Source organism: Dromaius novaehollandiae, chromosome 3 (genome assembly GCF_036370855.1).
Source record: "Dromaius novaehollandiae isolate bDroNov1 chromosome 3, bDroNov1.hap1, whole genome shotgun sequence".
Classification (NCBI taxonomy): domain Eukaryota; kingdom Metazoa; phylum Chordata; class Aves; order Casuariiformes; family Dromaiidae; genus Dromaius; species Dromaius novaehollandiae.
Genome location: NC_088100.1, coordinates 5,960,837 through 5,971,442, shown reverse-complemented (window position 1 = coordinate 5,971,442; position 10,606 = coordinate 5,960,837). Strand labels below are relative to the sequence as shown.

The following is a 10,606-nucleotide window of genomic DNA, read 5'->3' as shown; positions in this document are numbered from 1 at the left end:
GCTGTGCCGAGCTTTCACTCTGTGCCTCCCCAGGGACAGAGCCTGTCTGTCATCCCAGGCTTCTCCCATGCCACATGAGAGGGAGGGAGAGAGGAGGAAGCGTCCACCCGCACCGCCAGCACCCAAGCGCCTGACTCATGCCTGCAGCAGGCAAACCATGAGGAAGGGTCTCTTTGCCCCGACAGTCACTTCACCTTTGATTTAAAAGCTTCATCCACTTCCACAAGTGACAATGGAGGAGCAGTATATTTCCAAACTCCACCCAGTAGTGGATTACGGAGCTGGGGTCTTTCTTCTGATCATAGGTGAGTTCACAACCCGTCTGCTTGTTTAGGAAGCCTAGGATCGGACACCCCAGAGTAGCCCTGTCCATGCTGCTGTCCAGAGGAAGCTTGAGGGAGATGAGGGAAAATCTGCTCCTGCACAGGTTGCCCTGTGTAGTGCCTCCTAGCTGGTTGGGAGCCAGGATTAATCTGCGCTCTCAGATTTGCAGTCCTTCACTTTGATGCCGAAGACTTGCCAGCACAAGTTCCCCTCTGTGGAGTATTCAGAATAAGTTGCCTACCTCTTATCCCCGCATCTCAGCCCTGTGCATGAGATGAGGCAGCCCGTCTCAGGAGACTGACCGGGGTCAGCAACTTTGGTCTGACCGTTGTGTTGTCCAGCATGGGGGGGAAGGTTTTGTGTCAAAAGCAGCTGTGCTTCGGGAGGATAACCTGGTATAAAGTAGCAAAGGGTTTCCAAATCACACTTCTTTTTGTCTAGTGGCCTGTTTGCCCTGCCAAAGGTAGATGTACAATGAAATGCAGGTGGGAATGGGTACCACACAGTCCGCACCAGCATGGCTTTAGCTAAGCGTTTTCTTCCTTGTCTGTTTGTTGCATGTGCCCAGGTGGTCTGTTTATCATCGTTGTAGATTTGGGGAGGAGGTGAAATGGTTTAGGCATGCAGTCCAACTGAATTTTAATAAGATGTGAGTACCTCCCTCCCTTCAGCTCATTTGAAAACCCTGGCTGATATGTATTTAAGAAAGACAAGCATATATATTTTATGTACTTTCTTAGAGAGGGAACTACATTTTCTGGTAGAGGATCTGTGAGAAAGACAATAGCGCATCAGGAGACATTTTGGTCACTCAGGGGTGTTTGAGCAGCAATGCTGGCTTTAGGATTTGACATCTCACCACTGTTCTTGAACACTTCCCTGTGCTCTGTGCACTCTGTGCCCTGCAATATGCTGTCCCCTCAGTTGTGCTGGCAGCAGAGAGTGCAATTCAGGGTAATAAATATACAAATATAAATAAATAAAATAAATAAATAAATAAATGAATTGCAAAGCAATTAAGGGGTTTCCTTTTAATCCAAGTCAGGAGGCCAGCTGCTTTCTCACGTATAAGTAGATATGCAGGCACAGCTCAGGTAAAGGGACGGGGCAGCAACAAGGGGCCGGAAGCTGGTGTGCCTTTTGCTAGTATTGCTGCTGAAGCTCCCTTGCCATCGTGCTACTGTCTCACACCTCTCCTAAAGGACTTTTAGGCACCTAAGCTTTAGGCATAGCTTCCAGTAGTCAATCAAGAGCTCTCTGTTTGTCAGCCAGGCTGGCTATATGGTACGTGGTAAGGGAGTTTCAGCCCATACACTAAGCAGTGAGTTACTAGAGATTGGAAACCACATTGTGTTTATCCATAGCATTGCCACCTCACTGTGCGCCTGCAGCAAGGCCTCTTTGTCCCCTGAAATTTGTCCTGTCTTTAGCAAGGAACAACAGGAGGAGGACAAGAGCTGCAGGACTCTACAGTCCTCTGTGCTATTTGATTGCTAGCATGCTTTGTAGAGTTTTGCCCCGTGCCAGCTAGCACCCTCACAGGCAGTGGGATGGAGGGAGATACCATGTGTCAAAGCAAAAGAAAGGGTGGTGTGGGATGGCTGCTCTGGATGGTAAGACTAAGAGCTACTTCCTACCTCTTGCCCAGCATTTAGAGCACTCGCAGAAGACGTGAACTGGGTTCCTTTTACTCCTAAAGCCTGAGGATGTCCAAAGCTGTGGCTGCCATTTGGCAGGAGAGCGCTCTCCGCAACAAGTCACAGGTTGCTGTCTGTGGCCATGTGCCAAGCCACGGTGGGCAGCTTCCTGTGTGTGCAGACGTAGAACTCTGCAGAGCTCAGGGAACTTTTAAAGCATACACAGAGGTGCCAAATGAATGTGTGTGGTTTGAAAGCAAAGGAATGAGGGAGTTTGGGTCTCAGATTTGTATCTCTGTTCCATTTAAGTCTTACTCTTGGTGGTGTTGTCCTTTCTTGGATTTGTGCCAATGTATGTGTTCCATTTTGTTGCATGTCCCTTGATTCATTCCTCTGGGCACTTTATTATGTGGTATCTGTGAGCAAATGCAACCTTCCTCCTCTCACAGCTACAAGGAAACACTGACAGAATCTTTTTCTGTTTCCTTATTTCACTTCTGACTTTACAGGATACCTTCTCAGGAAAACCTTTGATCAAAACATAACTCCAGAACAATATTCACTTGAAAGAAAAGTGAAAATGAGTTGTTCGCTACATATACTTCTGACACTGGTGTTATTAACACTTTGAAGCCCTATGGCATATCTGAATAATATATGTCCTAGAGACCTGTGACTTTTGCAAAATAATCTCTGGTTTGTTGCATGCATCTGGTGAAACAATTCCTATGGCTTGTCTCACTGCACTCAGAAAGTGCCAGGACACTATGGGCATCTGAGCTGTGGCACATACTAATTCTCAGCTGCCAGACCAGTGAGGACCCTGAGCTGCCCAGCCAACCAGTCCACCTAGATTGTCTAGGCAGCTAGAGGCTGCACAACCACAAGCAGCAACTTGTGCACAAGGTGCAGAGAAACCCTTGTGCTGGGACACCAGTGGAAGATATATTGCAAAAAGGAAGGTTTGGGGAAATGGTGGGCACCAGATGGGAGAAGGGGATAAGTGAGTGGGACAGCTGGAGTTCTTCAGTAGGAAGGAGAGGTAAGTGGGGATATTACTGGAAAACAATGAAGGTGGATAGGTACTTGATAGTGTATTTGTATAAGATATTGTAGGAGAGGAAAGAGAATGGAGGTGAGCTATTCACATGAGATAGCAGCCACGGAGGAACAGGTGGGACATAGCTCAAGGAAGGGGAGGTGGGTGACATGGAGGTGGACAGCTATAGTACAGTGGTAGGAAGGGCAAGATATGGTCTAGTATTCATATGACAAAGTTTTCCTCAGTCATTAGCGCTGGCCAGTGCTTTATGCACTACAAGTGGCTGTGAACAGGAATATGAAGCCATCTTTGCTCTAGCAGGTCCGTATCAGAAACACACCCTGACAAGGCTTGGTAGCAGAGCATGGCAGATACACACCAGCACATTTTGAAATCATCAGTGCAACACAAGTTTGGCCTGGGGTGATGCTGAATTCTAGCAAGTGTCCCAGTGTGCCCTGTCTTTGAGACCTTAGTTCCAGGCTAACGACGGGCATTTTTCATATCCTTTGCATAGTCAAGCACTTCACAGGTGTGCTAACCACATGACATTATTGTCTGTCCTGATTATTCTCTTTTAGCCATCCTGACCATCCTTGGAAATTCAACGGTCCTTGCTACAGCTGTGAGACGCTCTTCCCTCCTGAAGTCACCAGAGCTGCTCACAGTAAACTTGGCAGTAGCAGACATTGGAATGGCAATCAGCATGTACCCACTGGCCATTGCATCTGCCTGGAACCACGCTTGGCTGGGGGGAGATGCGTCCTGCATATATTATGCCCTGATGGGTTTCCTTTTTGGTGTCTGCAGCATGATGACACTGTGTGCGATGGCCGTGATTCGATTCCTTGTTACCAATTCATCCAAATCTAACAGTAAGTAATGAATTACATCTCTGGTACCTAGTAATGCTGCATTTGGGCTGTTATGCTCAGAGAGGCACTTTGCTGAGTATGGCATACAGTACCAGTTCAGCAAAACACTCAGGCTTCTCACTCTCTACTAATATCTGCCTGAAGTTGGAGAGCCTCGGTGTTTTTTTTGATCTTCCTATTCATCTGCAAGAAGACGTACTGAAACTTAGGAAGGAGAATGCTCTCCTGGCATTCCTGGGCTGGGAGTGTTAAGCATTTTTGTGTCGGCTTGATCTTGCAAAGCTGCCTCACTGAGCAAACTTTAGATAGGCACTTAGGACTGCACTCAGGTCTTACCTGATCCATGGACACTTTCTGCTGAGTTTCTCAGGAAGACCTATGCCTGCATACCCTGTGGGACTTAGGGTGGGTAAAGGCACTGTTCTGGATCTCAGAAACTGTTGGTTCAGGTCTCCCTGCCTCATAGGCATTTATATTGGCCTGCTGGGATGTGCCAAGGAGCACCCAGAGTCCTTCTCCCAGATTATCCATAGTGGGGACCAATTAGGAGCACGATGCAGCTTCCGTATGCTCTATGTACCTGGAATTTCCAAGGAAATTAAGGCCTGATAAGGGCTGAAAGTTGATGCACATCCAAATTGTACTCCAATATGGAGCTGGGTTATAGCTGAAATGTCCACCAGCACTCAGGAAATATTGATTGTTTCCCAGTCAGGCATTACAAACAGTGCTATGGTATTATACACCTCTGTGCTATGGTATTATATACCTCTTTTCTGCCTTTTATTAACTGACAGTAGTATTAGAAATGGGAATGTCTCTCATTGGCATATGGATGCACAAGTTTCATAAGTGTGGGGGAGGAGTGAGTACACACCCCATCCTTTACACACCAGTACTGACTGATGATGCAGGAAAGTTTCTAGTCATCTGAGCTGGTAGTAGTACAGCTTGTCCATCTAGAGCATGGGTGCATCCAGTCCTCAGTGTGTATACAAACATTAGCACAATGGTGCTGCAGCAGTAGAAGGAATAATATGACATAGTTATGAAGACACTGCTCATTAATGAGGCATACCTAGCCCTTGAAGGCCACGCAACACCTGAAACCTTGGCAGTATTGAGCATACTGCTACATTTTGGTGAGTCTTGAGCTGCTGGAAGAGTGCATCGGGGGTGGTTTAACTGCAATGTCTATAAACTGACCCTTGGTCCTTGACTGGCAGCTATTGATCCAAGGGTTGGGGAATTGCAGCAGAAGTCCAGCTGTATTTGCTGCCACCATCCTCCTGTTGAAGAAGAGGTTATGCCTCCAATTGTGTGGTTGAGGTGAGATCCATATAGACTTGCTCTTCCTCTTTCTTGCAGGTAACAAAATCACCAAGAACACTGTTTGCATCTTAATTACTTTCATCTGGCTGTACTCCTTGCTCTGGGCCATTCTGCCCTTGATAGGCTGGGGCTACTATGGCCCTGAGCCATTTGGGATCTCTTGTACAATAGCCTGGAGCAAATTCCACAACTCCTCCAATGGCTTTTCATTCATCCTGAGCATGTTCCTCCTGTGCACAGTCCTGCCTGCTCTGACCATTGTTGCCTGCTATTTGGGAATTGCCTGGAAGGTTCATAAAGCATATCAAGAGATCCAGAATATTGACAGGATCCCTAATGCAGCTAAACTGGAGAAGAAGCTGACTTTGGTGAGTTAACCCAGTGACCAGAAGAGTCTGCAGTAATCAAGAGCTCACAGAGAACTGGCTCTGCTCTTGCACAGCCCATGGACATCTTCATTGCTTTTGTCTAGAATTGACCAAAGGTGGGGACGTGGCTCCAGTTGCATCCAGACGCTGCGCCCCTCAGAGTAGCAGAGGGTTCCTGGTAATCTCGTTACCTCAATAGCTTGATTACAATATATCCTAGACACCACGCAGACTACTAAACATTCTTTAGACAGTTGCACCAATGATTTGCATGGATATATGGTTTTCCAGTTATGCTGGAGTAGGTGCTGAATCCATTCACAATGTAGTTGAAGTACAGGCTTTGTCCTGTCATCCTAAGTATTTTTAATTGACTAAGTAGATATTCTGAGTGAGAGCTAGACAGAAGTTCTCTATGGAAACAGGCCTTTTTATATAAAATTATTTTTTAAAATAAACACTTCAGTTGCTCATTTCCTGTGTAAAACCAAAATTGTCCCAAGGTTTCTAGAGGCCAATCTATTGATAAGCTGTACTTTCTGGTAGGACCATGTCTCCCAGGACATATTGTAGCCAGAACCAGGGAAGGAGATGAAAACGATAGTTCCCTCATAAGAATCCTTCTGTGTAGATTTGCCAGATGGGAATAAGAGAATATAAGCACTGTCTGGTGTTACCTATGCTTATGTCACAACATAGCAAACATACTGTTTCAGGTATTTCATCTATTTCAGCTGTGGTTTCGTCTGCATACCATGTGCCTAAGTATCATGTTTCCCTTTCAGATGGCAGTGCTCATCTCAGTTGGGTTCCTGAGCTCCTGGACACCATATGCAGCAGCCAGCTTCTGGTCCATATTTAACTCCAGTGATTCCCTACAGCCCATCGTTACACTGCTGCCCTGTCTGTTTGCCAAATCTTCAACAGCATATAACCCTTTCATCTACTACATCTTCAGCAAAACTTTCCGTCGTGAGATTAAACAATTGCAGTGTTGCTGTGGCTGGCAAGTTCATTTCTTTGGCTCCGACAACTCTGCTGAAAATCCTGTGTCAATGATGTGGAGTGGGAGAGACAATGTACGTCTCTCTTCAGCTGCAAAGGTGGAAAACCAGGGACCCCCAACTCACTGAAACCCAGTCAAGGTTTCAGAACATGGGTCAAAATCTGGACTCACTGGTGAGTCTGAATGAGTAGGAATGCAGCACATGGGGTTGTCACCACATATCTTATGTCAAATAATACTCAAATTTAAGTATATATTTAAGTATATTTTAAGTATATATTTTTAAATAATGCCTGATTATTATTTTTAATTATACAACAGAAAAGGTTATTTTTTTCCAAGAATTTCCACTTTAGAAAAAATAGATAGATTTACATCCTAAATAAAACCATTATCAGCTTTGGTCCCACTTATTTTTGGAGAAGCAACTACAACTAAAAGAAGATGTATTATTTTTGTATTTTCTTTCTTCTGCTTTTGACTTTATGATATAATCTATCTGCAAACTCTTGGCTCTATCAGTAAAACACCTGTCAGAGAACACAGTAAGTTGAACACAAAGTGCTACCAAATAAATATGGCTGAGATTGTAGCTTTCCCAACAATATGGGCAGAAAACCATAAGGGTAGCAAGAATATTCACTGCTAGGAAAAGATGATGAAGTAGCTGATATCAAAATGTCTTAAAGAGATCTACAGTTCCTTGCTCCATCAGAGGTACTGTACCAGCTCCTCGAATCACAAGCTGGAAAAGGAGTTTACAAATGTGGCAGCCATCAAAGGGTGCCTTCTGTATATCACAAATAGCAGGATGAGAGAAGAAGAAATCTTTTAGCAGAAGGAATTATGCACTTAAGTGATTGTTCACTGAAGTATAAAGCTCTTCTAACACTAAAGCAATCCAAGCTTTTGCTTTCTGGAGCAACATCCTGCATGGCTGGGTATAGCATGCCAGAAAGCTGCCCTGCAGGATAAGCTGCCCTGCAGATGCAGTCTTAGCTCTCAACGCTTCAGTGAGAGATGAAGACACTCAGCTCCTCACTGGCTGGAGCACTTACCCAGTTGCAGTGGAGAAGAGAGTTTGCTGATTCAATTTAAAACATACAACACAGAATCCTACTGCTATCCCATTTTAACAAAAGAGATTCTGAGGTGGAAATAGTTAGCTCCTACAGTTTAAATCTCTCTTTCTCTCTCTAACTTACTGCTTGAGATTTTAAAGGGCATAAGCACATCTTTAGATTTCAAAATATGGATGTTGTACAAAATATGGCTTGATAATTTAGCAGTTCTTGCTTTCACTGTTTGCTCAGCTGAACACATCTGTCTTTGCTAAGCAGTGAAGGTGGAAGAGTTAAATCAAAGACAGATTTGGCACAGATTTTTGACATGAATCTGGAAAAACAGAGCACTGACTTAGAGTTCTTAAAAGCTTCTACCACACTCAAACCCTAATAATTAGTTTTATTGCCATAAACTACAGGTGAGGCCAAGAACAGGATTAAGATAGGGTTAAGCACTGCTATGGAATGTAACATGCTGGCAAGGGAGTTGTTATGGTAAATGTCAAGAATTAGTATTTTTTTGAGTTTTAAAAAATAATCATCTGATACGAAAATGAAGCTGTTTTTTAATAATCATCTCTCCCACCTCAGAGTTTTTGTTTTGACTTGCTCAGTTGCTTTATGTTTAAAATAAATAGCAATATGTATATTCCTACCTGGTAATTGCAGATTTGTGAAAGGGACAATGACATGCATGTTAAAAATGTAATATGAGATTCCTCTGTGAAAAAATAGCAGAACAGCTACACATCCACCTGCAAATGCTTTTAAAGGGGGTGTATGCAACATGAAAAATGTTACTATAATACATACAAAATCTGTGAAAAACTAAGAGATCTGTATATTGCTAATGTTTAAGATAATGTTTTAATGGCCTGATTTATTACCTATATACCTCATTTTTAAAAATCAAAGTCCAGGTGTTTGTGTAAGAAATATGGTTCAAATCTCTATTTCCTTGTCCAGACTCAATCAGGATTGAATCAGAATTTCCCCAGCAGAGACTGTGCATTTCAGATGTTTTTATAATACGTAGAGAAAATCAATTCAGAAAGCAAGGCTCCCCTTGGATCAGAGAACTAGGTCAGGGGACTAGTCAGTTTTTGTTAAGTCTCATCAAGTTGATTTATGGTCAAATTATCATTCAGCATTGATGGTATTTCCTACCCAGCCCTGGACTGTGTTGTCAATTAACTGATGTTCTAGATGCTGAAGCACTCGGGGTGAATCCAGGTCATTATGTTTACAATCATCCAGCACAACCATCCTACAGTACAAACATTTAAGGTAAAAACTTCAAAAGCATCTGAGCTGCTCACATGCTAGAGGGAGGAGTTACCTCACCAAATTGCAGAAGTTTACAGTGCAGGCATCTCTATCTGAGCTAGTCACCTTTAGCTCCTTTTATAATCGGTAGAAAGAAAAAGCTAGTTACGGATTGATTCCTCACCTGCTGTCTGGATAGACAGGTTGAATTGTGCCCCAGAAGTGCTGATTTCTTTCCATTGAGCATAAGTGGGACCCTCTACTCAGGTGATGAGATATAAAGTTAGTTAACACAAATACCACCCTGACTTGCATTAAAATAAACTGGAATTCGATGCCTGACTTTGAAAAGCCTTCTAGGCAGCTTTCTGTCCATGTAGGCCCAGAAATACCTTACAGATCTAGCCCACTTCTCTTCAGAGCCAATTTTCTCATCTACAAAATGAAATGTGACTCACTTCAGACCAAAGATCAATTATTTCATGGAGATCATTGTTCTAGCAGTCAGCACAGGGGACTAACGCTACAGAAACTTAGGTTCCACCCAGTAATGCTCTTGCCAGTAACACTGCGTGATCTTGGGCAAATCACTTCAATTCAGGTTCTTCTCCTACTCATACAGTAGAGATGGTCTTGCTGTTCATCACTGCAAAGCAGAGATTATTTGGTGAACAGCTAAACACAAGTTTAAAAGCAGCAACACTGAAGGTATGAAACACTAAGTATGAAAAATGGGCTACAATTCCTTTACAGTGCTTTGCTCTCTGTAAGATCAAATTACTGTTCTGGAGGTTACTCTACAACTGAAAGTCAAGAGGAAAGTTTGTTTTGCAATTAGAGTATTGGCCTAGGATTTGGTACTGCACTCAAAATTCTTGCTTTATCACAGCTTCTTTCATGAAAGATAATGCATTGCAGCAAGGCAATTCCCATCTGTAAATCAGATGCCTTTCTCTAGCCCTTTGTCCTGTCTGCATTCTTTGCATGTTTTCAACATAGAAATTGCCTTACACATACAGAAAGATCTACTGCTTTGGAACTTAATAATGCAAATGACTGTCCATGAAATAGTAACCTGCTGCCAGCCTACCTATTCCTAGTGAAAAGATCTGAGTGTCTAGTCACATGGTTTAAAGTTATCATTTTGTCCTGTAATATATCAAAACATTCATATTTAATGAAAATATTTCAGTATAGTTGCAGATTACATACTTGCTTTTGCAAATTCTCATTGCAACAAGAATGCAGACTTAAAGCAGCCAGGTTAATGAAGACTGTGTGCAGTGCCTGAGATTTTATTTGGTAAACACATAACTGTTATGCATGAGGACTCACAACCTGACATTAACTTGTCAGTAGCACTACATTCACAGTTATGCTTCTCCAGTAGTAAAGAATATATGGAAAAGCACAATCTATCTTAGCTCTCCATAGCAGAAGGAATCACTGCTTAGGCAGTGAACTGATGGCTAGCTTAAAGGAAAGGCTGTTCACTTAAATACTTTTCTTTCCTTAAAGGACCTAACACAAACACTGCATGTGAAAGCCCCAGTGAGAAAACTACCTTTTCTCCTTTTCCTTGACTATTTTATTTTCCAACCTTGATATGACAAGACAGAATCAATGTACTTTAGTCAGTCCTAATCTAGTTTTTTAAAGCGCCCTTCTTTAAACATTAAAGGCCTGAAGCGA

At 43.0% G+C, this 10,606-nt stretch overlaps 1 protein-coding gene across 1 annotated transcript; it reads left to right on the top strand.

Annotated features, from left to right (window-relative positions):
• Window positions 1-232: 232 nt before the first annotated feature.
• Window positions 233-8,272, top strand: LOC112979565 (opsin-5-like). Its single transcript, XM_026093864.2, has 4 exons — window positions 233-305; window positions 3,585-3,878; window positions 5,247-5,578; window positions 6,364-8,272. Exons 1-4 carry the CDS (start codon window positions 233-235, stop codon window positions 6,709-6,711), a joined length of 1,047 nt encoding a protein of 348 aa, XP_025949649.1. The 3' UTR covers window positions 6,712-8,272.
• The last annotated feature ends 2,334 nt before the right edge of the window (window positions 8,273-10,606 follow it).